Source organism: Camelus ferus, chromosome 10 (assembly GCF_009834535.1).
Source record: "Camelus ferus isolate YT-003-E chromosome 10, BCGSAC_Cfer_1.0, whole genome shotgun sequence".
Lineage (NCBI taxonomy): Eukaryota > Metazoa > Chordata > Mammalia > Artiodactyla > Camelidae > Camelus > Camelus ferus.
The window spans coordinates 71,005,167-71,032,136 of record NC_045705.1 but is presented as its reverse complement, the minus strand read 5'-3'; the positions used below and the strand labels follow the sequence as shown (position 1 = coordinate 71,032,136).

Here is a 26,970-nt window from a genome sequence, read left to right as displayed (position 1 = left end):
GTTTACGAACCAAGTCCGGCCTGGCCTCCCTCCCGCTGCCCCACCCGAAGGTCACCCCAGATGGGCCAGCACCTCCTCTTGCAAAGCCTCTGGGGGCCCTTGCAGGTGGCCCCGGGCTCAGATGTCCAGCCTGTGGGTCTCCGGAGGGACCCTTCTCCCAAGGGAGTTCCCCATCTCCTGAGGCCCAGTAGTTCCGGCCCTGAGGTGGGGCTCCCCGAAGCCCTGCCTCCCACTCCCCTTCCCCCAAAACCAACAAGAATTTCCCAGTCACTAGAGGCCCAGGAAAGACAGGCTCCGGCCGAAGGCTCAGAACACCACCCTCCAGGGCCCAGGGTCGGAGCGGAGGCGGGGCGGGCCCCAGGAAGCGCAGGTATCAGGTGAGAGCGTGCGACACCTAGGGGGGCCGCCACCCCCAACACTGGGGGAGCTTGCTCTTTGGGAGGGGGGCCCACAGAAGCCTGGTCCCATTGAAGCATAAAAAGTTGCAGCTAGACCAAAGGTGGAAGGGGTCAGTTAGCACAGCTTTCCTGGGTGCCTGGCCCCAGGCCGACAGGGAGGGCCCTTTCCCTGGGAGAGCTGGCATTCCCGGCTGGCATTCACAGCTGCAGGCAGTTCTGAGGGCCGGGAACGACCAGGGAGGGCTTCCTGGAGGAGGTGGGGCTCATGCCGCAGGACGGGGATGGGCCTGGGAGGGCCTGGGGCAGCAGGGGCAAACATGGCAGCAGCAGGAATGAACCGGCCTGCGCCCGTGTGGGGAGGCGGTGAGGAGGAGGGTGTCCTGCGGGGCAGCCCCGGAGGGAGCCCTGAGGAGGTGGCTGGGACCCGGACTCCAATCAAGAAGGGTGCCTGCCTGCCTTTCTGGGGAAAAATAGCCTTAGCGTCTAGAGAGGATGTCCCCCAGCTGGGCCACAGGGGAGGGACCCCAGGAGGAACTCCCTGCTTTCTGAGGGAGGCCAAGGAAGGTCCTGCCCAGAGGCAGCCCAGGCAAGGAGGGCTTCCAGAGGCATGACCTGGGGAGAGGGAGAACCAGGCAGCCCCCACAGGGCCGGGAGGGCCACCCCCGGGGCACCTGCCGGTTTGGGGCTCCTGTGAACTTTTCCTAGAAGCCTCCCCCACCCAGCCTGAAGGCAGGTCCATGGCCAAGCTGGGTCCAGTGGAGCAGATGGTGCCACCTGGTGGCCGCGCACCAGCCTGCAGCTTCCCCACCACGGGGACCTGGCTGTCTTGAGGGACCTGGCACCTCCCCAGGCCTAGGGTCCCCCGTTGCTTGTGGCTGGTGTGCCCAGGGACTCTGGGTTCTCTTAGGCTGGCTTCCAGGCCCTGCTGTGGTTCTGAGGCTCAGCCTCTTCCAGGCTGGCCAGGCAATCCTGGCGGATTTGCCAAGAACCAAATGCCTGTGACTCAACGCCCACCCTGCCCCAGGCAAGTTGGAGATAAGGGTGCCAGCCAAGCAGGCATGCAGGGAGAGGCGCGTGCAAGCACGTGTACGCATGCACACACACCTGCACGCACACGATCATACAGGTGTACACACGCATGTAGGCTCTCACACGCACACACAGATGTAAGTTCTGTGCTGGCAGCTGACTCCCCGCTTTCAACCATACGAATCTCAAAGGAAGTTGTTTTAATTCCAGAACACACAAAGGCTCTGACATTCCAACAAGTAAAGGTTGGCTTTAAGTCCCACCCCCGGGGCCAGGACTCTCTGACTCTGCCTGGGGACCCTCAGCTCTCGGGCCAGCCCGTGCCATCAGCCGCCACCAGGGGCACTCTGCCGGGACCTCCGAGTGTCCCGGCAGGACGTGGAGGCGGGAGGGCGGGCAGCTCCGGGAAAGCCCCGCACTCCACCATGGGGGCCCCAGGCAGGACCCGATCCTGAAACTGCAGGGCCTGTGCAGGACATGTGCAGCCTCCTGTTCAAAAATGGCCAGAAACTCAAGTCGGCAGCGGCAGGCATTAAAGCCAGCGCGAGGCCTGGCGCATAGCTGCCTCCACGTTCCCTCCTGGGTTTAATTCCCAGAGACCTCGCAGGGACAGCATGTGCACAGCCCCGGTGGGGGGGCCCGGGCGCCCCCTGTGAGCTGCAGCCCCTCCTGAGGGCCGTGAGGGGGGCTGTGCCGGGAGGGTGCGCGGCTGCCGTGGGCGTCATCTGCGGAATCACAGCGGACTCCCTTCTGCCTCCCCCCACACTCGGCACCGTGGTGGGCAGGGGTGCAGAGGTGAGGGGATACCATCCCGGACGCCCCATTATTCCTGGAGAGGGTGGGCTGGGCTTGGTCCCAGAGGCCAGGGAAGTGGCAGCTCTTGTGGACAAAGATGGGGAGGCCCCAGGTTGGAGAGACAGGGACTCTTGGCTGCCCGTGCTCCCCAGAGGAGGGGGCACCAGGAGGCAGCGTGCCAGGGAGACTCGCCCATGGGCCTGGGGTCACAGTCCTTGCCATGGGTGGGAAGAGACAGCCCACCACTGTGTCCTCCTTGGGCCCCTGCAGATAGGCTGCGCCAGCCCCACCCTCCTTCCCACCCATGAGCCAGCCGCTGAGGGGGGCAGGGCAGGTAGGTGGGCAGGAATGTTCTGGCGGCTCCCAGCTACACCCTGCCTCTGCCTGCCCCCACCGCGCCCTCCTCCCCAGGCACCCAGCCGGCCCTGCTCCAGGAATGCACCTTCAGCCCGGACTCGCCCAGACCAGCTCCCACCGTGACTCCTCCCGCCACCTGCCCGCCCTCATGACCCTAGCAGAACCCCAACCCCTCAGAACCCACATCCCCAAGCTCCCCAGCCACCCCAGGGCCGGTGACCCACATGTGTAAATGTGACCCATACGTACCACTGGCAAACTATAGGGGGCCTGAGTTCAGGGGCAGGGATAGGACCCAAAGCAGCAAACCCCAGGAGTGCCCAGGGTCCAGGGAGAAAGGCCATGAAGGAGGGAGCTTCCTGGAGGAGAAGGCTCTGTGGTGAGGACCAGGGAGGGCAGGACCCCGGCTGCCCAGGCCTAGCCTGCTTGGCTAGGCTGGGGGCTGGGGGAGGTGGCCAGGAGGCCGGGCCTGCGACAGCTAAGCCAGCACTTTGCCCAAGGCCCAGCACCTCCCTCCCCTTGGCTCCACTCAGAACCCTTGCCCCTGGCCACCCCAGGCTGCCTCTTTGCTCACACAGACCCAGAGCTGGCCGCTGCTGGGCAGATGGGATGGTGGGCAGGGGCCCGAGGGGTCTTCCTCTCAAGTGACCTGGCCGCCCTGGCCATCTGCTCCAAGCTGGCAGCGTGTGGAGATGGGGCACCCCCCAGACCCCTACAGTGTCCCGGCCCCAGTGGGCACCTCGGCTGGCCCTGGACTCATTCCAGACCTCATCACCAGGATCCCTTGGGAGTTTCAGGGCCTCTGGGAGGGGCACAGAGATGGCCCAGCTGGGTAGGGGTGCTGCTGCCCACAGGGGCATCTCAGGACCCTCTGCGCCCCCACAGGGTCCCGCTGGGCACTCGTTGCCGCCACCGTCCTGGCTGGCGTCCTTCTGGTTTCTTGCCTCCTCTGTGCCTCCTGCTGCTGCCGCCGCCGCGGCCGCCACAGGAAGAAGCCCAGAGACAAGAAGGCTGTGGGTCTGGGCAGGGCCTGTGGCACCACCACCACCCACCTGGTGAGGAGGGTGCACCCAGCTCCCATCTGGGTCAGTCCCATAGGGCAACTCAAGGTCCAGGCTGGAGGGAGATCTTAGCCCCCAGGATGGTCTGGTCTACCCAGAGCAGAGGCGGGGGGGCCCTCCCGCAGGCAGCTCAGACGATGAACAAAGGGGAGGGAGGCAGGACCACGAGGTCCTGGAGGGCCAGCCGCAGGGCTGGGGCCGCAGGGAGCTGCAGAGGTTCTGAAGGAAGGCGGCGGTGTGCGAGGTGGATCGGGGCAGTTGCAGCCCGTCTCGCAGAGCTGAGCTAAGGCGTGAGCCCTTCTGGTGGCCTGGCCTGGAGGGATGTGGTTTGACCCGTCACAGACCTGCTGCCCGGAGGCCCAGGGGTCTGAGGGGGCCACATTCCCAGCAGCTCATGTCACCAGTCCCTGTGACGTGACTCAGGTTCAGCCAGATGTGGACAACGTGGAGTCCGGCCCTGGAGGACCCCAGCAGTGGGGGCGCCTGCAGCTCTCTCTGGAATACGACTTTGGAAGCCAGGAGGTGAGGGGCCCACTTTGTGGGCCCACGGGATCTGCAGGTTTCGGGAGGGTGAGCGGGGCAGGGTGAGCACTGGGTGCTGGGACGTGCGGGGCTGAAGAGGGAGAGGCCCGTGGATGAAGCACTGCTGGCTCCTAGATCAAGGTGGGCCTCAGGCAAGCGGCTGACCTGAGACCTGGAGGCCCGCGGGCCACGGCGGACCCCTATGCCCGCGTCAGCCTCTCTCCCCTGTCCGGGCGCAGCCATGAGACGAAGGTGCACCGCAGCACACTCTGCCTGGTGTTTGACGAGACCTGCTGCTTCCACGTGAGTCTGGGGTCCGCGGGCTGGGGGCCCGGGCCGGGTGGCGGGGCCGGCTCACACCCCTGCCCGCAGGTCCCGCCGGATGAGCTGCCCCAGACTGCCCTGCGGGTGCAGGTGCTGGACGGCAGGAGCCTCTCCCAGCACCAGCCGCTGGCCGAGCTCAGCCTGCCGCTGGGCGCCGTGGACCTGCAGCACGTCCTGGAGCTCTGGCTCCAGCTGGGCCCGCCCGGCGCTGCTGAGGTGAGGATGCCGAGCCGGGCTTCAGCCCCATCCTGCCCGGGGTGCCGGCGGGGAAACTGAGGCCCCTCCTGCCGCCCGCAGCCTGAGCAGGTGGGGGAGCTGTGCTGCTCGCTCCGGTACGTGCCCGGCTCGGGCCGGCTGACCGTGGTCGTGCTGGAGGCCCGAGGCCTGAGCCCAGGGCTGGCAGGTGAGAGCCAGAGCGGCCCCTCCGCGCTGATGGAGGGAGGAAGCCTGTGCCCAGCCCTCGGACCGGCGACACCCTCTGACCGCTTTCGCTTGCCCAGAGCCCTACGTGAAGGTCCAGCTCCTGCTGAAGCAGAGGAAGTGGAAGAAGAGGAAGACATCAGCCAGGAAGGGCACGGCCGCCCCTTACTTCAATGAAGCCTTCACCTTCCCCGTGCCCTTCAGCCAGATCCAGGTGGGCTGCCTGGAGGAGGGGGCGGGCGGGACCTCACTGAGGGCCAGACTGACTGCTGCCTCTCTTCTCCTCCGTCACACCTCAGCCTGCCTCTCCCCAGAGCGTGGACCTGGTGCTGGCCGTCTGGGCCCGGGGCCCGCAGTTCCGGCCTGAGCCCGTGGGCAAGGTTGTGCTCGGTGCCCGGGCCTCTGGTCAGCCCCTGCAGCACTGGGCGGACATGTTGGCCCACGCCCGGCGGCCCGTTGTGCAGTGGCACCGCCTGCAGCCGGCCAGGGAGGTGGACCGGGCCTTGGCCTTGCAGCCCCGCTGGCGCCTGCCCTTGCCTGGCTCCTGAAAGCAGCCCCGGGCCTCTGTCCCCTGGGATGGGCCTGGGCCTCTGTGCAGGCTGGGCCGGGGTCCCACAGCAATAAACTCCTCCTCCCGCTGCCATCGTGTGTCCTTCCTGAGCCCGCCGGCACGCTAGGGTCAGGGCTCCCCTGCCATCGCCAAGGACAGGGAGAGGGGCTCTCCAGACTTGGCCAGTCCCTGAGGCCCCTGACCATGCCTGAGTCCCGAGTGAAGGTGAAGGCCCCCCCCCCCAGTCCCCACGGGGACGATACCGGGAGAGGGGGAGCTGGAGAGTCAGGGGGCGGCCCCATGCGGACACCGTGGGCAACTGGGACACTTTGGGTGTGGTGATAGTGGAAGGAGGGGACCCCAGCCCCCTACAGGCCCCCCAAACCCTTGGGCTGGTGGCTGTGGGGCCTCCCCCTCGCGAGCAGCAGGGGGCAGTAGACGCCTTCGGAAGCCGCACTGGGCCTTTGGGGGCTCAGCCTGGCCCGGAAAGCGGCTCTAATCCCCGCACATCTGGACGGCTTTAGCGCTCCCTGACCCTCCCCACGGCCCCCGAGAAGCTGGCCGGGCTGGGGCCTTGCACCCCCAGCTTGGAGGACGCCAAGTCATGGTTCTCCGGATGCCTCTGCTGGGCGGGGGCCCTGGGCGGGGGGCGCGGGCCCTGGGCCGGGGTGAGAAGGGCAGTGCCGGGCCTGCCCAGGCAGCCAGGCGGGCCCCAGGCCCCCTCGGGTCAGGGAGAGGTTCCCAGGTGGGTGGCGCTGAAATCCTGGGGTTGAAGGACGTGTTCTGAGCCATGCAGGGAACCGGCCCACGGGCAGGGCGTTCCAGGCAAAACTGCACGTCCGTCCATCCATCTAGGACGCCCCCCATCCTGCTCGGGGCGGGAAGCCGGGATCACACCCGGGGAGGGCAGTCTCCAACACGGAGGCCCCTGGCCACTGCTGTAGGCTCCAGAGGTTGTGTTTGGGGGTCCTGCCTGGTCCCAGGCCAGCTTGGAGAAGAGGGGGAATGTGGCCAGCTGGTGCCTGAGGTGCCCACCGGGCTAAAGGGGACAGTCAGCCCAGTGAGAGGCGCCTGCCGTCCCCAGGGGCCCGGGAGCCTGTGGGGAAACCACAGTGTGGACCCTGACTCAAGACAGGTGGGGCCGACTGGAGTGACCTCACACTGTCCTCAAGCTCCTTGCAAGAACCAGGGCGGCATCTCGAAGTCGTCACTGAGCCCTAAATAGAGCAACGAGCAACCCAACCTCGGCACCACCCGCCCCAAGACTTCTTGGCCTGGACAGCAGCACGAGGCTGGGCCGGCAGGCGGCCTGGGCAGGTGGGGAGGTCCCTGCGCCCCCATTGGTCTGAGGAGGGCTCCATGCCCTTTCTGAGCGGGGGCCCAGCCTGGGGGAGGCCTTTTATACCCTCCCCTGGGCCCACCAGCCCAGCTCGCCGCTGCCGGCCTGACCTCGCTCCCAGCACTGCTGCCCAGACGCAAGGTGAGGCCGGCCCGGCTGGCCGAGGCCGGGGACAGGGCCGCAGGACAGCTTGCAGGAGGACTTCCCAGGGCGGAGCCTGGGGAGGGGGCCGTCGCCTGCAGCCTCTCTGGGGGGTGGCGTCTGCTGAGCAGGGGGCTGGAGGGAGACGCATCCGGAGGCGGGCTGGGGTGGGGCCAGTGTTCCAGGCAGCACCCTGATGGCCAGCTCTCGCTGTGGGACACGTGAAGGGGACTTTATGGGTTGAGGGACCCTGGGCCCGACTTGGGGGCAGGTTCTTGTATGCACTTGGGCTCAAAACTGAAGGAGCAGAGCTAAAAATAACTGGTGGCTCTGGCAGCCACCTGTGCTGGCCAGACCCGCCCTCCCTCAGGGACAGCTGCCGTGGCTCCAGGCCCGCCGGGGACATTTTGGGAACACTTTCTCCTCTTATGTCCCCCCCTCCCTGGGGGAATTCCAAGACATCACCCTCCAAGGAGGTCGGGCTTGGGGGCGGGCGGGGCTGCCTGCCGGAGGGCTGGGCTAGCACGAGGCCCTGCAGCCCCCGACGGCCGGCGTCCAGGGCAGGAGGGCAGCGGCCCTAACAGCCCTCACCTCTCTCTCCCACAGGCTCGAAGCCCAGGACCTCACGATGGGGGAGTAAGTGTAGCCCCAAGCCTGCTGCCCCTGCTGCAGCCCACCACTCCCTGACCCCGCCCCCCCGGGCAAGGGTCACTGCATCTCCCTCCCCTCCCCCCCCCCCCACTCACCTCCGGCCCCTCGCCCGCCTGCCCACCACGTGGCCCCATCGCATGGCCCTAACCTCTCTTCTCTCCCCCGCTCCACCGCCTGCCCTCATGGGACAGTGAGGAGGTGAGTACGTGTGCTGGGGGTGGAGCACTGAGGGAACGGGGCCCCCCACTCAGGATAAGTCAGAGGTCAGAGTTTCGAGGCTGCCCCAGGCCTCCCCTCGCCCCTCGCAGGTGCCCCACCCCGCCCACCGAGACAGTCGACAGAGGAAGTGGCGGCCTGGCGCCTCACGAAGCAGCGGAAGCGAGGCTGCGACCTGGTCCCCGGGGAATGGCTTCTTCTTTCTGAAGACCGCACCCCCCACCTCCTGGGCCCTGCATCCCCCCAGCCCCTCTCTGCCTCTGAAGCACAGCCTCTCCTCCCCACCCGAAGGGCCACCTGCCAAGGGTCAGCACGCAGCACCACAGCCTGGGCCTGGCCTCCTCCTTGGGCAGGACCCCCTCGGCGAGGCAGACGAGCGAGAAAGGATGTGGGTGGCTGGGGAGCCCCAGGCTGGCCCTGACTCTGCCTCTTCTCCTCTGCCCTGCAGAAGCGCCACAGGGCCATCACGGCCCGGAGACAGCACCTGAAGGTAGGTGCGGCGCGGGGAGGGCCGCCTGGGGGTCTGCGGGGCGGGCCTGCCACAATCCCTCACCACCTGTCCCTCCGCCCCCCAGAGTGTCATGCTCCAGATCGCGGCCACGGAGCTGGAGAAGGAGGAGAGCCGCCGGGAGGCGGAGAAGCAGAACTACCTGTCTGAGCACTGCCCTACGCTGAGCATCCCTGGGCCCATGGCCGAGGTGCAGGTACCGGGTGCGCCCCGCCAGCCGCCCTGGTCAAGAGGGCAAGAGGGGGTTCGGGGCGGGTGGAGGCCCCAGTGGGGGGCGGGGGGACAGACGCCCGCCCACCCACCCACCCACGGCCCCCAGGAGCTCTGCAAACAGCTGCACTCCAAGATCGACGCGGCTGAGGAGGAAAAGTATGACATGGAGGTGAAGCTGCAAAAGAGCACCAAGGAGGTGAGGGGGCCGCGGGAGGGCCCAGGTGAGGTGGGGCGGGCCCCCGCTGCCGGGACCGGGGACCCACCAGGGCTGGCCCCTGCCGTCTCCCTCCCGCAGCTGGAGGACATGAACCAGAAGCTGTTCGACCTGAGAGGCAAGTTCAAGAGGCCCCCCCTGAGAAGGGTGCGCATGTCTGCCGACGCCATGCTCAAGGCGCTGCTGGGCTCCAAGCACAAGGTGTGCATGGACCTGCGGGCCAACCTGAAGCAGGTCAAGAAGGAGGACACCGAGAAGGTGGGCGCCCCGCCGCGTCGGTCTGGCTCAGGCTCGGGGGTGGGTCTGCAGGGCGGGCTCTGGGACCCCATTCAGAGGGGAAGCTGAGGCTGGCAGTGGATGGGGCTCTGGCTTCCTGGGGAGGGAGCCGAGCCCTGTCTCCCGGCCCCACTGCAGGAGCGGGACCTGCGCGACGTGGGTGACTGGAGGAAGAACATCGAGGAGAAGTCGGGCATGGAGGGCCGCAAGAAGATGTTTGAGTCGGAGTCCTAGGCCACTCGCCGCCCCCTCGCAGCCCCCACGCCGCCTGCACGCCGCCCAGGGCTCCCAGCTCCCAGGGCCCCGCCCGGATGCCCAGGCCTGTGGGCAATAAAGGATTCCAACCCCCGTGACTGCTCTGGTCTGGTCTGGTCCAGCCCTGCCCCAGCCTCAGGGCCCACAGGCAGCCCTGGGAAGGCCCCTCGAGGCCGTGCGGGGTGGCCGCGGGTAGGGGCTGGGGGGGTCCCCTCCTGGGCTTGTGGGGGTTCCTTCCAGGGCTGCCTGCTGGTGTCGGTGGTCAGATCCTGCAGGCCTGGACATGGGCGGCCCGGCCGCGTCAGATGTTCACCTCGGCCATGTTTGTTGTCACAGTCACCATGAAGGTCCACCCCCAGGCCCAGAGACCCTGTCCTTGGGGCACAGGGTGCCCCCTTTCTCCCAGGCTGCTCCTCCCTGGACCCCAGCCTTCCACAGGCGCATGCGGGGCAGTTCCAGATCAGACGACCCTCCCGGGGTCTTGTGCCAGTGGGACGGGGCACACCGGGCTGGGGTCCAAGGACAGATGGCAGGCCACCCAGGCGGCATGCCGAGCCCAGCAGAGAGGCGGACTTTGCATCTCCTTTCTGCTCCGCCCTTGGCCCTGGCCCCCATCAGACATCAAGGGGCAATGTCCCCGACAGGCCCAGACGGGCTGTCACAGCAAGCCTCTCTTGTGAGGGATGATGCAGGGGCCCGCCAAGGTCCCGCGCTAGATCTTTGCTGGGGACCCCCGGGAGGCCAGGCCTCGGCGTGTGATGGAGTAGCTGTCTGCCCTGCCCTTGCCCTCCGGAGGGCCCAGCGACTGATGTGCCGGGGCCAGAGACAGGAGGGCAGCCGCCTTCAGCCTTGAGCCTCAAGGGACAGACGTCAGCCTGCCCTTCCGGCCTTGGCGAGCGAGTGCCGCTCCCATCCCAGCTCCAGCCCCAGGATCAGGCTCCCCTCAGGCTCCGCACAGGCTCCCGGCCACCCTGCAGCTCCAGAGGGGCCCAGTCTTGTCAACCCTGCAGCCCCAGGCCTGGTGACTTGGCTGTGGGCTCACGCTCCTGTGGGCTGGATGGAGGGGACCGAGGGACGCTCCAGGCTGAGGCTCACCCCGGGCGGAGCCCAGAGCCAGCAGGGAGATGGTGAATTCAGAGAGTGGGATTTGGCGGTCAGGGTGCCCAGTGATAGAGGCGGGACCCTGCCTCGGGCCCAGCAAAGTGAACTGGGCCACCATGCAGGGACTGTGCCCACCAGGAAAGGGAGCGTGAATCCATCCCGAGGGCCGTGGGGAGTCAGGGACGCCGGGGACGTGGCTCCCACAGGCAGGATGCAACTCCACTGGGTGTGGGAAGCCATCTTCTTCCTAAAAAGCAAGGACTATTGCACAGCACAGGGAACTATACTCAGTGTCTTGTAACTGCCTACAATGAGGAAGAGCATGCAGAAGAACATACACATACTTACAGCTGAATCACTGAATCAGCCATGCTTCAAGTTTTGAAAACGGCAAGGAGATGTCAAACACAAAATCCCAGGCAGCGACTCCCCGGGGTGGGGGCCAAGCGGGGAGCGGGTGGGGTGGAAGCGCCTAGGGCGCCGTAGCTGCTGGGGCGCGTTGGCGTTCGTGGGTGGGACAGTGGGTTTACAGGTGCTGGCTACACTTCCCACTGAGTGAAGTAAACCATGCCAACCAAACCCAGCTGGCACTCATCCAGCCAGGGCCGCCCAGCCTGGCTCCACGCCCCTCTGCCACCCCACCACTGCCCCTGCTGGGTGGCCCCGGTGTCCCCACGTCCAGGCGGCTGCGGGGAGTGCTGAACGGTGCAATCCCAGGGAAGCGCGCAGTCCAGCACCTGGCGCTTTTTGAGGAATCTGCATTCTAGAAAGATCTCTGCAGGGTGGAGAAGGGGCAAGGCTGGGGGTGGGAGATGTGGGAGAGGTGAAGCCCCCAGGACTCGGTGGACGAGGGAGACAAGGCACCTGGCCTGGGCTGACGGGGAAGGACGGAGGGCTGTCCTCCGGGGAGGGAGCCGGGAGCGGGGGAGGGGCTGGCTCTGGGCCAAGCTTTGGGGATGGGGGTGTAGTTCCCACCCCAGATAGCTGGGTGTAGGGGCCCAGCTGGAGATGGGGTCTGGGTGCCCTCCCAAGTGCATGCTGGGCGATGGCCCCAAAAATGGGCAGGTAGAAGACAGCACCCTCCGGAGGGCCTGAGCAGGACGCTGCCCAGGAAGGACCCCTGGAGGCAAGAGGAGGTCAGCAAAGGCACCAGGGACGCGGCCCACCTGTGGGTGATACCGGCGCTCAGGGAGCGGGTGCAGCCATAGGAAGCCCCAGGGGGCCTCACTCGGCGGGGCTGTGGGGGTTGAGGCTGGCGCCCCTGCGGGGGGCGCACACATGCGTGGGGCAGGTCCTGTGCGGGTTTGGGCCCACTGCGGTCTCCCCGCGCTGCTCCTGCGAGGTCAGGCAGCAAGGAGCACCTGGGCTTTGGGCCCCGACGCTCCCCAGGGAGGGACCTGGGCTCCGGGAGGGGTGGCTGAGCATGGAGGCAGCAGGTGCACAGGGAGCCTGGGTGGTCTCCGTGAGTCAGAAGGCACACGGGGCAGAGCAGGCAGAAACCGCGTAAAGTCACCGCGGGGAGCCGGTCACAAGCACGCAGACTGGAGGGTGAGGTGGACGTGGGTTTCACACTGAGGAGCTGAGGCTGGCGTCCGCACTGTGGCTGGGGGAGAGGACGCGGTCTCCAGGTTTGGGGAACAGACCCTGAGCAGAGGAGGGAGGGGGAGAGACCGAGGCGAGTGCCCGCGGCAGCAGGTGACGGTGACGGTGTGAAGGAGGCACAGGTGCTCTTTGTATTAAACTTTCCTGTACATTTAAAATCTTTTCCCCCAAATTAGACTTTTCTTTAAATGGTTTCTTTAAGCAACCATAAAATAGAACAAGCAAAATCAACAAAGATGAATCCCCTGAACTTCCAAAGCTGGGGGTGTGGGCAGGAGAGGTCCAGAGAGCTCAGGAGACCGGGTGGGGCCAGGGCTGAGGACCGAGGGAGGGAGCTTGGTGGTGGGAGGGTCGGGGACCCAGGCTGGAGTCTGGGGAAGATTCTGGATGCACAATTCTTCAGCAGGGCTGGGTGAGTGCCACGGGCCAAGGAGACAGGGCAGGGCCGGCAGCACCGCCCTCGGGGACCATGGGGCAGAGGTCAGGGCAGGACCGGGCTAGGGGACAGAGCTGGGGGCCAGCTGGAAGTGGGCGGAGCTGTGAGGACTGGAATGGGGTGCTGTCCCTGGGTTCCCTGCATCCGTGAGACAGGCCTCTTGTCCCCTTCACCTGCACCCCCACGGATTGACCCCGGAGGACACAGGGTTCCACTGTGAGTGTTTTCCTGCTGGCCCACAGTGCCTCACCCTCTCTGAGCCTCACCCGTGACAACCTGTCCACATTCGTCCCTTCTTCGGTCCCCAAGCACTGGCTCCTTCTGGGCCCAGACCTGCCTCCTCCACCCCCCACCCCCGCCTCTGACCGACAAGCCAAGGCCCTCTCCATCACCCTCCTTCCTGACCCCCACTGGCTTCTCCTCACAGCACCCTGACAGGCCTCAGTGTACTCAGCTACAAGATGGGTGTGGAGGTGAGTGCACCTGCTTCTCAGGACGGACAGGTGAGGTGGGCCCTCCGGCACCTCCTAGGAGTTGGCCAGGCCCCACTCAGCCTCTCATGCCCGCCGTGCCCGCCAAGCCCACATCAGCACAGTGTGGAGGGAGGTAGGGCCTCAGGTGGGGCAGGGGTCTGTGAGCCCGCTGTGCAAGCTGCTCCCCTACTCCCATCACCAAAGTCTTCTCTGAACCCGAGACTTCATCCCCCGTCATCTTGCGGAGATGCTCTGGACAGCTTCCTGCTGTGCCCACGGCAGGTGGCCATCACAGACCCCCCCACCTCTGTATCCTTCCAGGCCAGCCCAGGGGGCCTCCCACCCTGCACCCCTCTCCTTGCAGCTTCTCCTGCTTCCCGGGCCCACCCCCAGCTCCATGGGGGAATTTCTGGCAGCTCCAGGCTTGCTCACCACAGCTGTCCCCTTCCAGGGAGACCCCGCTAGGTGCAGACAGGTCCCAGCCGCCCCCTCTGCCTGACCCCCAGCCCCCACCAGGGGACCCAGGTGTGCATGGCCACTCATCCAGACAGCGCCCCCATCACCTGCTTACCTGTCTCTTCTGCCCTCACCTGTTCCCTCAGTGGCTCGAAGAATCCACCTGCCGCCCCTCAGCTCCCACCTCACGCGGCCTCTCAGGGCATCCTCTGCCTGCCTGCCCATCGCCGTCCTCCCTGGCATCCTCTGCCTGCCCGCCCCCAACGCGCTTGCAGACGCCCGTCCCCATTGGTCCCCAGGCTCCTCGGGCCCCCAGGCCAGGACTCCTGGACCCAGATCATCTGATGGGGAGGAGGGACGGAGTCACACAAGCAAACTGTGCATCTCCTCCCCATGGCAAAGCTTCGACGGCCCCGACCCCTGGATCCTCAGTGCAGGAGAGATGGCCAAGCTCCCCGGAGACCTGGTGCACCCCTCCAGCCGTCCCGCCCACCGGGTTCTACCTCCTGGGTCTCCGTGCTCCGCCTGCGTCCCCACCAACACCCCAGTCACCTCTGCTTGGGTTTTCTCTGGCCCAGGGTGTCCACGTCTAGATCCTTGTGCTCCCCGACCTTCTCTTGCTTCCTGCCTGTGCTGGCTGTTGGCACATTTGGACCCCTAGAGCATCCTGGGTGCGTGGCTTCTCGCTCCCTGGTCCCCGCTCCTCATAGGCTGGGGAGGCAGGAACTGGCTGGCCACCTGCCCATGGGAATGCCTAACTCTTCCTCCTGGGCACACACCTGAGGATAGGTGAGGCCAGGGACCACCATGCCCCAGCGTCCTTCATGGTCCCCCGCCCCTCCTCTGCTAGCTGGGATTCTGAGGTCCTCTGAAGGAGAAGCCTGGGGTCTCAGAATGAATGTAGAGCCCCCTCCCCAGCCACATGGCCTGGACTCGCGGGAGAATGGAGCGGCCTCGGTGCTCAGCGCCTGGATCGTGTGTTACAGGAGCACCTTCTTCCCTGACAGCATGACCCCTGCGCCAGCCGGAGAAAAGCCCCGCAGCCCGGGAGGCTCAGGCAGCAGCGGCACCGGCCGGGGCCTCTCCCCTCGGCGTGGAGACAGCCGTCTTCTTCCGTGTCCTTGCGTGGTGTCCCTCTGCGTGTGTCTGTGTCCTGATCTCCTCTTGTGAGGACGCTGGCCCTGTGGGATCGGGACCCACCCAGTGACCTCATCTAACCTGACTGTCTGCAAAGACCTTATTTCTTCATAAGCTCACAGGTGCGGGGGCTTAGGACCAGACGTGTGGGTTTTTAGGGGACACAGTTCAGCCCGCAGCACTCCCAAGCCCACCTGTCTCTCCAGCCCACACTGCTGTCTCCAGTCTCAACTTTTCTCTCCTGGATCCTCCAAACGCCCTCCCTCCTCATCCTCTGTCTGCCTCTCCCCCGACCCGCCCTCCAACCCGCAGAGGCTCCAGCTGCAGCCCAGTGGCTCTGCAGGCAGCCTCGCCGCCCCACCGGCCCGGAAGCCGCATTCCCGCCCCCTCCCGCGGCTGCTGGTCTCAGGCTTCGGCTGGTTGACTCGAGCCCTGGGTGCTCCGGCCAAAGCAGACAAGCAGCATCCTCTTCTGGCTTGACCTGCCCTGCTGCCCACTTCCCCATCCCTGACCCCTCCCCTGAGCTGCTTCCTCCCGCTCTCTCCCAGCCCCTCCTGAGCCTCTAGTCCTCGGTGTCACTTGAGCGTGCGGTCCTGACAGTGCTCTCCCCGGGGACCCACTCCACTTGGGCTCTGCAGGCCACCACATCCATGGACCCAGCTTCCCCTAGATGGTCCGCCTCAACGCCCCACAGGCAACAGGGCATCTGCCCCCGTCTGCCTCGCACAGAGCCCCCCCCCCCCCCCCAGCGCCCCGGGGACCCGCACCTGTGGCTCAGCGCCTCCGGGCCAGAAGCCCCCCTGGTGCCCAGCTCGCCCGCCCACAGGGCTGGCTCCGTCCTGGCCTCTGGCTAGCTCGTTGCTCCCCTTGGTCACTCACCGTGTCGCTGGGCACTGCAGTGGGTTTGGGAAGGGTGGACAAGCAGTGGTCTCTGCTCTTCCCACGGCCCCTCTAGAGTTTGGGTGACTATGGCCAGGTGGGCAAATAATGGCGTATCTCCTTGAGGAGACTTGGCTCTTGGGAGGAGGGCCCCGCCCTGTCTCACCGGCCGCCCAGCAGGGCACAGGCCCTGAATGTGTGCTGCCCTTTGCTAGTCGCTGGGCTCCCTAGAGATGTTTCTTGCCTTGCGGGGGTGAGGGATGGAGGCAAAGAGCTGGCTGTGGTGGGGGGTGGGGGTCAGAGAAGGGCCAACAGCCGGGGCTGAGCGGCTCCAGGGTGTTTCCCTTTGTTTTTAAGATGTTTGAACGTCTGCACATAAAAGCAGGGTAGGTGGAGTTGGGGGAGAGGCTGGAGGGATGGGGAGAGGGGCGCCCAGTAGTAAGATGGCCCTGGGATTCGGCAGGAGGAGCTGAGTGCTGGGGAGAGCAGGGTCTCTGAGCAGGAGCGGAGCTTGGAGAGGGAGACGGGGGTCCGGGGGGAGTGAGGACGGTGTGGTCCTCCTGGCTTGTGCTTCCTCTGTGGAGTCGGAGGGTGAGAACGAGAAGGGGAGGCCCTGGGGTGACCCCACGGAGAGCACTGTGTCCGGGCCCCCCCAGCACCCTGTGGGCCCCGGAGCATCCTTGGGTGTGGCTGCCTCGTGCCCCACCTGCTGCTCCCGGAGAACCGGCCCCTCCCACGCTCGGGCCTCAGTGAGCACTGGGACTGTCAGCAGGGCACAAAGAGGGAGGCAGGGATGTCAGTGTCCCGGGGGCGGCTGGAACAAAGTCCCACAGATGGGGTTCCAGGGGTCACGGGGCCGGGCTCTTCCCGAGACTCCTCCGAGCAGGAGTCTGTTTTGGGCCCCTCCCCCAGTTCTGGTGGTTTCCTGGGGATCTTCGGCTCGTAGACGCACCACCCCCATCTCTTCCTTCGCCTTCACACGCCCTTCTCCCTGCATGCAAGTCTGTCTCCAAACTTCCCCTTTTTAGAAGGACACCAGACATACTGTATGAATGACCTCATCTCAGCCAAGTGCATCTGCAGTGGCCCTGCTTTCATACAAGGTCCCGCTCCCAGGCGCGGGGGGTCAGGGCTTCCACGTGAGAGGGGGTCTGGTGAGTGCTCGCAGGGCTCAGAGGAGACTGAAAAGGTGGGCTGGGGCTGGTCAGCGCAGGCCTCCAAGGCCAGTCCAGGGCCTCTGGAGTTTACCTTTCAGGGAAGGCCTGCTTTGTGGGCCTGGAAGGGTCTCCCTACTGAAATTCTTAATAGCTTCTGAAGCAGAGGACCCCAGCTTTCATCTTGCACTGGACCCCACAAATGAGGGCACCGGTGCAGCCCTCAGGCAGTGAATGGCAGGGCGGGAGGCCACTGGGGGCGCCCTCGGCCTCTGCCTGCCCTCCTGCGTCCTGGCAAGGCCTCTAGACATCCCAGCTGTGTTGTTGGAGCCGACCTAACCAAAGGCCAGAGGAAGGACCTGGACAGCAGGTAGACCCCGGGTTGCCCCCGCGGACAAGGTGCCCAGGCATGTGGGGCAGGCGAGCTGAGCGCCCGCTCCTTGGGGATGCAGTCAGCCAGCCAGGGTGCTGAGGCCTGGCCCCCACGCACGTGGGTGTCCAGACAACCCCGCGTCCAAGGTGGGCGGGGAGTGACCCCAGGAATCCATGAGGCAGCAACCCTGACTTCGCAGGGACTGCGCCCCAAGGGCCCGTCTGTGGCGCTGAGCCCCGCTTGGCTCAGGCCCACCCGACATTCTCAAGTGCGGGACCCTTCCCGGAGCCTCCCCTCGCAGGGTGAGCCTTCTTGGTGACTGTGGGTGGTGAAGGGGCCTTGTTGCCTCCCAGGTTGTCCCTGGGAGGGGCCCGCCCTGGTGGGTGAGCGCCCTGGGCCTCCTGCCTTCCCCAGCCTGGTGCCCTGGGGCCGCTCCAAGCCCCTTCCGTCTGGGTTTCTCGGGCCCACCGCTGGCCAGGGCTTGGCAAGCTGCCAGGGCTCCCTCTTCCCTTCTCCCGTGCCCGGGGGTGACCCGGGTCTGCCCACCTCCGTGGCTGTCCCAGCATGGCTTCATGGTGACGGCTGAGTCCCCAGTTGTGGGGCCTGCCCCCCACCACAGTGGCTCACCGCTCACTGATTTCTGAGCCCCTCGTCTGGCCACTCCCAGTGGCCGAGCACAGTGAGGGTGAAACGGCTCTGATCCATCCGCTCTTCCTGCTGGTCCCTCCTGGGAAGTCCCTGAGCACCCCGCCAGCCCAGTGACACTGACCATCCACCCGGTCAGTTCTGAGCTCCCGAAGCTTGGAGGGTGAGGGGAGGCAGGTCAAAGGGACAGAGGGAGGTGGGGTGGAGAGACCAGGGACCCCGACGGTTCGGGAAAGGAAAGCAAGTGCTGAGAGAATGTGTGGGGCCAGCAGGTGGGACAGCTCAGGCTGGCCCGGAGGTCGCCTGGAGAGCTCAGCCCAGGGCCCCGTGCACCAGGCGACGGCCGGAGCCCCGGGGTACCAGAGCATCTGTGCCGGGAGCACACCCAGATCTCCTCCCTGAGGGTCGCCATGCTGAACATGGAGGCTTAGGCACCAGGACAGCGCCCTGGTGCCTGGGGACCCAGCCGCACACAGGCGGGCTCCAAGGCGGGGCTGCCGGGGGCCCGGGGGAGCGTGGGGGCCCGTGTGCGGGGGTCCCCGCCCCCCACCCCCGCCCTCCAGGCCGCTGCGGCCCGCTTCGCGCTTCCTGATGGCGGTTTTCCCTCTTCTGCTCTTGCCTCTTGCAGCACCCCAGCCCAAGCCCACAGAGGCTCCCCGCCCCGACCTGCTGCCGGAGGGGGAAGTGAGGCCCGGCCGGCGGAGGGGGGTGGGGGGGGGCCCCAGGAGGCACCGAGAGCCGCAGCTCGCACACACAGCCCTCAGCGCGGCCACCCGACGCCAGGCGATGGCCGAGGCGCCCAGCCACCCGGGCTCCGAGGAGCAGCAGGAGCTGCTGGGGGACGAAGACGCAGGGTAAGGCCGGGGCCAGGCCGTGGTCCGCAGGAGTCTTTGCCTTTACACGGTGGTGGTGGGGGGGGGCACCCGGGGATCTGCAGCGCCGCGGGGGCTGGGGGCAGCACGCTGGCTGCAGGGCGCATTCCTGGGCCCCCTTCTCACCCGTGGTGGGGAGCTGCCTCTTCCCTCTGCCCCTGCCGCTGGGCCTAACTGGGGGAGGCCGGGTTCCCCCACCAGCTGGCGGGGTGCTGACCTAGGACAAGGTGGGCTGAACGCCGGATACAGGAACCAGGACTCAGCCTAGACCGCGGGGCGAGAGACCAGGCCTTGGGCAGGCAGGGCCGAGGCTGTGAGGGCTGGAGGAGGTGGCGCCCGGGACTTAGCCTCAGGACCTCCAAGCCTGTACCCGAGGCCCGCCCCCGTTCCCCTCCCGGTGGTGATGGAGAAGGGGGTCTTTCTCCAGCAGGTTCTTTCTGAGTGTCAGGCAGGTGCGGCTGGTTGGAAATGGATGTGAGGGGATGCGAGCAGAGGCTGTGTGTGGGTTGCCCAGGAAAAGGACTGCTTGTGTGTCCACAGCCAGAGCTCGGCATTGGAACCGTGCGGCCCAGGCCTCATCCGGGGGCGCCCGGTCTGCGCAGGGGCAGAGGAGGAGGCTTCCCGGCTGGGGCATGGGCTGTGGATGTGCCGGCGAGCAGGCTGAGCCATGCTGTGGGGCTCCATCTGCCCCAGGGTGCAGGTCCCAGAGAGATGGGAGCAGTCAGGGCTTGGGGACAGTCAGGGGATGGGGGTAGTGTGGAGAGAGGGAACACAAGCCCAGGAGGAGGACAGTGGGGGCTGCTGCCCAGGTGAAGGGAAGGCAAGGGGCCTCGGCGAGGGGGTGAGACACCCGGAGCCAGAGGGTGGAGACTGAGCCCCCCAGGGCCATCTCCCGTTTGCCCCAGAGCTACTGCTGTGGGGGCAGTTGGGGAGAAGGCAGAGGAGGGGGGCCCACCATGACCCCCCCGCGCAGCCACGGGCAGGGTTCCCCACAGCCTCAGGGTTGACTTGCAAAGTGGGTTCTGCCCCCAGCTCTCATGCAGGAGGCTAGAGGTGGAGGTACCGCGCCTGTGTGATGCTTCACTGATAACCCGGGGAAGGCGGAAGTGTCTGATGGGGAGTTGAAGGGGGTGCGTGTGTGTGCGCATGCGTATCCTTGCTGAATTCCCTGTGGGGTCTCTGGTTCAGGGGCTTGAGGGGGCTGAGTCTCAGGGGAAGGGGAGGCTGAGCAGCAGCCGGGCTGCGGGGTCCAGGTGAGGGTCCTGGTGCCCGTGATGGTGAGGGTCCTGGTGCCCGTGATGGCCCGGGGCTCTGCGGGGAGCTGGAGTGGTGAGGCGGGAGGCAAGGTCCGTGCTGTGTGCCCCAGGAGATGTCCGTGTGCTTCCAGAGAGGCAGGCCGTTCTGCACACGCATGCACAGCAGGTAACTGGGGACAGCTGTGTCCCCGCGCAGATGCAGCTCCCCACGTCAGCGCCGTCTGAGCCCTGGGCTCTGCGTGCTCCTCCAGCCACCACATGTCCATAGAAGGGCACAGTTTGAGCCGCCTGGCTGGGGCCTGCCCCTCCTTGGCCCCATCCTTGACCCCCCCCCCAGCTGTCATGCATGCGGAGGAGAGGAAGAAGGTAGCAGAGGGCCCGGCCACCAGCCCAGGTCCAGACGGGGGCTGGGGGGACAGGGCCAGCTCACTGGTGCCTGTTCAGGGGCCTGAGGCTCATTTGTGTGGGGTCTGTCAGGAGCTGGGAGGGAGAGCTGGCTGGATGCACCCCCAGCCCCAGAGCCAGGGCGCCCCCACGGACGTCACCCCCACCATGGTGTGCGACCGACACTGACATTTCAGAATGAAACCGAGACCCAGGGCGGGTGGGGCTCTCGTTTCACAAGGTGACTGAGGGAACCGGGGATTTTCCTGTCCAGGATGAGTGAGAAGTCCCCGACGCTCAGGCCAGGGACATGTGGCCTGGGAAGCCCCTCCCGGGAGCCCCCAGGAGGGCGAGGCTGGGCAGGGTCTGCTGGGGCTGGAGCACAGCCGACCAGACCCACCCCCCTACCCCACCCGCACTGCCCATGGAGGGGCTGTCAAGGATTCGGGCCCTCGCCCAGGACAGGCCCTGCCCTTTCGACTGGGCAGATGGACCGTCCCCCGAGACCGCCCCAGGGTGGGGCCTCCCTACTCAGACTGTCCCAGCCCCTCAGAGATCCCGTGTCACCCCGACTCTCCTGGGGGCCAGATGGGCCCACGCTGGGTCCTTCCGGTGCCCACGTCCCCGTGGCAGGATTCCACCTGCAGACAGGCTCGCTGGAGCCCTGGCGTCACCCCTGCTACAGCCCAGCCCGCCCTGGTCCCCAGGCCCCTGCCTTTGCCACGCTTTTTCTCCATGAGGCAGTTGGACCGTGTCCTCCCATGCACAGAACCATCCACCACGGGGCCACAAAGCCCCCCCAGGCAGCCACTCCAGGCCTGCCCTGGCCACGCTGACCACACCTCCCCCCACAGTCTGGCCTTCCCAGTTCTAGAAGATGTCGGAATCACTACGACTTTGCACAGGCCCTTCCTCAACCTACCTGTGCAGGGTTCTGAAGGCTTGCCACGTCCCCTACCGCCTCGGGCTGGCCACTCTCCACGTCTGCCACTGCCCGCGGTGGGGTTGGCCCCAAAGCCCGGGCCCTGGCCTCCCCCTCGGCTAGGTGGTTCTGGCCCTGGATGACCCTGGCTGGGGCAGGGAGGGCTGAGTGGTGTCTCCCGGCCCCCTAGGCCTCTGGCCCTCACCGCCTGCCCAGCAGGGCGTGACCCCCATTCCCCGGGGATTCATGGATGCTGTGTCCATCTCTTCTCCGTGTGCTGAGCTGAGGGGGGACGGCAGAGCAAGGATCGCCTGCGGGGCCACCCTCGGCAGGGTCCCCTTCTGGGCCATCTGTCCCTCTCGGCCTTGCCCTCTGGGCTGCAGGGTCCCCATGGGGCTGCCGGCAGCTGGCAGCTGGAGGCTTGTGTGCCCTGACAAACTTCATCTTTCCACCCCTGTAAGGGAGCCAAGGGCGGGAAGAGCTTGTGGCACTGGACGGGCAGAACCCCAAGGAAGATTGGCAGCCCCCACACAGCCAGGCACCCATTTGCCTTCCTGGCAGGGCCGGCACCACCTGAGGCAGCCAGGTACGCGGCCCCAGAGCAGCGGGTGGTGCCAAAGGCCACTCAGGAGGTAGGGCGGGACAGGCAGAATCAGGCCCCGGCCCCAGCCCCAGATTGATGGGGTGGAGGGATGGGGGGGCCACACACTGGGGCTCCTTCAGGGTCCAGACTAGGAGGTGGCAGCCAGAGTTGGGTCGGACTCAGGACCCCCAGGTGGGTCTCATCTCCTCCCCACCCAGGGCAGGGGTCTCAGGGAGGAGGGAGGCCGGGCTCAGCCGGGACGATGGACGCCTTCCCCCCGCGCCTCCTCTAGCCTTCTGTCTGGACCCTTCGCACCCCGTCCTCGGGTGGGGGAGAGGGAGAGGACCTCCTCACACGCTTGGGGAAGCCGCTGCAGGGCCCACCCTGCTGACTTGGGAAGTCAGAAACCCTTCCCTGCGTCCCACCCCCGTCCTGGTCTCCATCTGCCTCCTCCTCCAGCAATCCTGGAGCCGTGGGGGCAGAGCCAGGAGGGTCTCGAGGCCGGAACAGGCGGGCCCAGCCAGGGAGGCACCGTGAGTCTGCGCAGTGCTGCCCTCCCCTTCACGACCCCCACTACTGTCTGCCTCTGCCTCATCCCTCAGAGGGTACCAGAGCAGTGGGCCAGCCCTCGGTCGGGAAGATGAGGTTCCTAGGAGCCCTGGGCTGGGGCCGTGAGTGCCGCCTTTGCTCTCCTGGGCTCTGCGCTTCCAGTGCAGGCGGAGGTCGGGGACAGGCACGGACCTCCGGGGTGCGGGGCACTGGCCACTACGTCTGGGCTAGTGCTTCCCGGAGCGAGGCAGCCCTGCCCCTGAGGCCTCGGTTTCTCCATCTGCACGGTTGGGGTCATGGCTACTCAGCACTCACTCGGCTGTGCCAGCCTCACCGAGCTCTTCATGCCGAGGGTCTCACTGCCCAGCCTGTGAGGCAGGTGCCAGGGCCCCTACTTCCACCAGCAGAAACCAAGGCTTAAGGGCTGAACGTCCTCCCCGAGGGCCAGCCGCTGGCCACCAGCGTGTAGCGTGTGCTTCCTAACACTGCTTCCCTGGGCGAGCGCAGGCCCCCTGCCACCTGGCAAGGACTCGGGCTGGGGGGGGGGCGGGGGTCCGGGGCTGGGGCGCTGCCCCTCATGGGTTCTGCAGGGTGCCCTGAGGTTCCCATCCGAATGAGGACCGTGCGTCCCAAGGCCCACCCAGAACAGGGCACAGCTCAGGAGACACCACTAGGGACCTCCCCCGAAGCAGAAATGGGACTTGGCATGGCCAGAACGAGACGGTTCTCTCCAGGGGCGTTAGAAAGGAGCCCTCGGCTGCTCTCCCAGGACCCAGCCCCCCACACTTTGCAGCCAGGGATTCCCTACTCCAGGGACTACCAAGGGTCTTTTTGGAGACCGGGGGCTCCAGGCCACCAGCGAGGGGAGCTCCCAGACCTCACCAGCCCCCGAGCGCCCCGAGGCAGACGGAGGCAGACGCTCTGCACCGACTATGAGCTGAGACCCGGAGGGGAAAGCCCGCGCCTGGGGTGCAGGGCCAGGGACTCTCGGCCAGACCGGGGCCCCGCCCCGTCCCTTCCCCAACGCCCAAGAGCCTGAAGCAGGGGCTGGGGCCGTGCGGGTGTGGCGTTCATAGGAAGTAAGAGGACGGAGAAAAGCAGGCCTCCTAGCACCGCCAGCCGGCAGCCCTGCAGTGCGGGGCACAGGACACAGGAGGAGGGCAGGGTGAGCGGGGCCCTGGCCCTTCCTGGGGGCCAGGCCAGTCTGCCCCAACTCCATCCGCGGCCTCCGTGTGGGAAGGGGAGAGCCGTTGGGGTGGCAGGAGGAGCACTGTCTGATCCCACTGGCTGTCAGGAGGGGCTGTCTGGGAACCTAGGATCGGTCTGACCCCTGACTCTGCCCCGAGACACTCACCTTGCCCTGCAGGAATGGGGGGACTTGGGATACTGGCCACGGCGGGACAGCAGAGGTCAGCAGGGACAGCTGGCAGGGGTAGGGGTGACAGTAACAGGGCGCAGTGGTGGTGGGTTCTGGACCCTCAGCTTTCGCAGGTGTCGCACAGGCTGTGGACTGTGGGTGAGGAGCGAGAGGGTCACCGCCGGGCCCTGCGCCTGGCAGGTGGGGTGGCAGACGCTACTCCTTCCCGCCCCCAGGGGAGGACACAGGCCCCTCCCTCCCTCCGAGGGCACCCGTGCCGCCCCCCCCCCCCAGAAGAGGGCGCCTGTGCCCCACCCCCGAAAACTGCCCTGCTGATGGCTTCCCTTCCAGGTGACCCGAGGCTGCCTACTCCCCCTCCCGCCTTTCCCGGGTACTCTCTTCAGAAGAGAAATGGGACTTGGGACAGGTGGACCTGGCCAGTCGATTCCAGAGGAATCTGGAAAGAAGCTTTCAGCCTTTCTCCTGGTCCCAGCCCCTCCCTAAAGTCCCAGCTTTACCGCTATACCCCACCCCATCGTCCTGGCCTCTCTCCCTGGGCTGGACTGAGGCACGGTTAAAACCGATGAGTAATCAGAGACATTTCTCTATTTGGAGCCACCCAGGAGCCACTGAGGCCACCAGCTCTGACCCCCTCTCCCGCAGCCCGCCCCACGTGGGCTCTCACTGGCTGTGTGCATGTGTGTGTCTGTGTGTGCTGAGAAGGTCTGAATAAAGGACAGCTCCCTATCTCTCAGCCCTTATTTAGGTTCTGTTGTGGCACTTAGTCTCTGGGTCATGAGGGTCTGTTCCTTTATCTTCTTTAACCACAAGCTTATGAACCATGTCTTAGTCACAGAAGAAAGAAAAAAGGAAAATAAAAGATTCAGTGAGAGAGAAAAGTATGAACGAAAGGAAAGGTAGACAAAGAAAGGTAGGAGCTAGGAATAACCGGCTGATGGATGATGAGTGGATGGATGGATGGATGGAGAGAGGGGTGATTGGATGGATAAGTGAATGGATAGAAGAACATATGTATGTCCGTCTGGATGGTTGGATGGATAGATGACAGAGATGGATGATGGGTGGCTCTATGATGGATCAGTGATGAATAGATAAATGATGGATGGAAAAATAATGGATTGATAGTGGGTGGATAGGTGCATGGATGGATGGACTGAAGAACATATGATGTCAATCTGAATGAATGGATAAATGATGGATAGATGGGTGGTGGGTAAATAGATGATGGATTACTGATGAATGGATAGATAAATGATGAGCGGATGGATGGGTGGATGAAAGGATACATGAGTGAGTGAATGGATGGATGATGGGTGGGTGGATTGACGGATGGGTAAATGGATGGATGGATGGATAATAGGTGGATAGATAGGTGGATAAATAGATAAATGTGAGTAGATGGATGGGCGGATGAATGAGTAAAGGGATGGATAGATGGATAATGGGTGGACGGATGGGTGGATTAATAGATGGATAAAGAGACAGAAGGATGGAAGGAGGAGAGAATGGATGGATGAATAATGAGTAAAAGGATGAGTGAATGGGTAGATAAATGGTGGATAGATGGATGGGTGGGTGGATGGATAGGTGGATGAGTAGATGGATAGATGGAAGGACAAGTGATGGGTAAGTGATGGATAGAAGAATGGTGGGTAGATAGATGAGTGAATAGATGGATAATAGGTGGATGAATAGATGGATGGATGATTGGACGGATGATGGGTGGATGGAGGGTGGATGGATGGATGAAAGGAGGGATGTGTGGATGGAAATGATGGGTGGATGAATGAGTGGATAAGTAGATAGAGGATGGATGATGGGTGGATCGATGAGTGGATTAATGGATGGGTAGATGGATGGAGTGGATGGTTGGATAAATGAATAGAGGAATGAGTGGGTGAATGAATGATGGTTGGATGGATGGATAGATAGATGAGTGGATGAATGGATGGATGATGTGTATATGGATGGGGGTTTGGATGGAAGGGTGGATGGGTGGATGGAAGAGTGGATGGATGGATGATGGATGATGGGTGGATGAATAGATGGATGAATGAGTGAGTAGATGGATGGATGGGTGAATGAATGAATGGATGGATGGAAGGATGGATGATGGGTGGATGGGCAAATGGATGGATGGATGGATTGTGGGAGGATGGGCAAGTGGATGGATGGATGGATGATGATGGATAGGTGAATGGAATGATAGGTAGATGGATGGATGTGTGGATGGACTGGTGGATGGACACATGAAATGGAATTATGGATTGGTGGATAGATAAATGGATAAATATGGATAAATAGAATGTAGACAGATAAATGACAGGACAGATAAGCAGAAGGTTTCAGGACAGGTAGGCATAGAAACAGATATAAAGAGTGGATAGAGTTTTAGATTGACAGGTGGGCAATTACAGAAAGAGATGGATGAGTAGAAAGATAGATAATGAGTAAATAGCTATGTGACTTGATGCTGGATGAACTACTGGAAAGGACTGGTGAAGCGACACACCTAAATCAGGAATTTTGCACTCACTCTTCTCTCTTCCTAGAACATTCTCTTCTGCCAGTGTATACAGCTATCATACCCAAGTCCCTCTTCAGATAAGGAAAGGCTTATTCTTTCCCATGGGACTTCCTTTTGGCTACCATGCACAGAATACATCAGTCCCCTTCAGAACTCCATGTCCCCTTACCCTGAGTTGCATCACCTGACATCTTACACATGTACTGTTCATTGTTTTGTTCCCACTAAAATGCCATCTTTGTGAGAACAGGGACCTTGTTAACACTGAACTCCGACAGAAGCGAATACAGTAGCATTCAATAAATTTTTTGGAAAATATATGGATAAGTGGGCAATCATATAAAGATAAATGGAGCGGTGGAATAAGTGGGCGGTTGGATGAGATACGGATGTGTGAATAGATGGGTGAAAGTAACAGTAGCTCACATTTATCGACAATTCACTATGCTCCAGTAACTTCTTTAAGTATTAACCCATTTGGATGGCATTATGGGCAAAATGATGGGCAAATATGTTTATTGCAGGACAAACATACATACACACGCACAACTGGATGTGTGACTTGCTAGGTAGGAAGATGGGCGGACATGTGGATGGTTGGAGAGGCAGATATATGAATGGATGGGAGGATAAATATTAAAATATTTCAAGAGATGAGTTGATGTAAGGACAGTAGAATATTTGGAGAGATAGAAGAATGTATTGAAGAATGAATAAATAGTTCACTGGCTGGGTAGCTGGGCAAATAGATACACAAATTGATGGATACGTAGGTAACAGTGAGTAACATATTGAGTAGTTATTCTGTTTATAATGGATGGATGGCTACTGAGGGCTTCTTTTAAGTGTTTTACAGGTTTTACGTGTGTAAGACATTTAGACAAACAGATGGATGAATGGTGGTCGAATGAGTCAACAGATGGAAGGATATATGAGTGGGTAGGTGGGTGGATACCCACTCAATGAAGAAAAGT

At 64.1% G+C, this 26,970-nt stretch overlaps 3 protein-coding genes across 6 annotated transcripts in view; all 3 read left to right on the top strand.

Moving 5' to 3' along the window:
* The first annotated feature begins 287 nt into the window (after nt 1-287).
* SYT8 (synaptotagmin 8) lies at nt 288-5,910 on the top strand. 3 transcript variants are annotated; one of them, XM_032490224.1, is made up of 9 exons: nt 1,682-2,958; nt 3,256-3,365; nt 3,465-3,634; nt 4,064-4,162; nt 4,298-4,465; nt 4,535-4,702; nt 4,784-4,889; nt 4,987-5,120; nt 5,206-5,910. In XM_032490224.1, the coding sequence occupies exons 1-9, from the start codon at nt 2,804-2,806 to the stop codon at nt 5,452-5,454; spliced, it is 1,359 nt and encodes a 452-aa protein (XP_032346115.1). In that variant the 5' UTR covers nt 1,682-2,803; the 3' UTR covers nt 5,455-5,910. The 3 variants fall into 3 exon arrangements, with proteins under 3 accessions (XP_032346116.1, XP_032346115.1, XP_032346114.1); XM_032490225.1 differs by lacking the exon at nt 1,682-2,958 and adding an exon at nt 288-377 and having other exon boundaries at nt 4,298-4,702; XM_032490223.1 differs by having other exon boundaries at nt 2,843-3,365; nt 4,032-4,162; nt 4,298-4,702.
* Nucleotides 5,911-6,759: 849 nt separating this feature from the next.
* TNNI2 (troponin I2, fast skeletal type) lies at nt 6,760-9,367 on the top strand. The gene is made up of 8 exons (XM_032490229.1): nt 6,760-6,936; nt 7,543-7,572; nt 7,779-7,785; nt 8,252-8,293; nt 8,379-8,507; nt 8,631-8,720; nt 8,820-8,996; nt 9,153-9,367. The coding sequence occupies exons 2-8, from the start codon at nt 7,565-7,567 to the stop codon at nt 9,246-9,248; spliced, it is 549 nt and encodes a 182-aa protein (XP_032346120.1). The 5' UTR covers nt 6,760-6,936; nt 7,543-7,564; the 3' UTR covers nt 9,249-9,367.
* A 7,019-nt stretch (nt 9,368-16,386) lies between these two features.
* Nucleotides 16,387-26,970, top strand: part of LSP1 (lymphocyte specific protein 1) — a 36,706-nt gene continuing 26,122 nt past the window's right edge. For both annotated transcript variants that reach the window (XM_032490169.1, XM_032490167.1), the window contains exons 1-2: nt 16,387-16,507; nt 18,154-18,379. In XM_032490169.1, the coding sequence (XP_032346060.1) occupies nt 16,402-16,507; nt 18,154-18,379 (332 nt within the window). In that variant the 5' untranslated portion in view covers nt 16,387-16,401. The remainder of the gene's footprint in view (nt 16,508-18,153; nt 18,380-26,970) is intronic.

Bases quoted from the DNA above. Each gene is read 5' to 3' on its own strand.
- SYT8 (XM_032490223.1), top strand. From the start codon at position 3,184: ATGGGATGGTGGGCAGGGGCCCGAGGGGTCTTCCTCTCAAGTGACCTG. The intron at 3,635-4,031 runs GTGAGGAGGGTG...CATTCCCAGCAG, and splicing joins GCACCACCACCACCCACCTG to CTCATGTCACCAGTCCCTGT. The intron at 4,163-4,297 runs GTGAGGGGCCCA...GCTGGCTCCTAG, and splicing joins ACGACTTTGGAAGCCAGGAG to ATCAAGGTGGGCCTCAGGCA.
- TNNI2 (XM_032490229.1), top strand. The intron at 8,508-8,630 runs GTACCGGGTGCG...CACGGCCCCCAG, and splicing joins GGCCCATGGCCGAGGTGCAG to GAGCTCTGCAAACAGCTGCA. The intron at 8,721-8,819 runs GTGAGGGGGCCG...TCCCTCCCGCAG, and splicing joins TGCAAAAGAGCACCAAGGAG to CTGGAGGACATGAACCAGAA.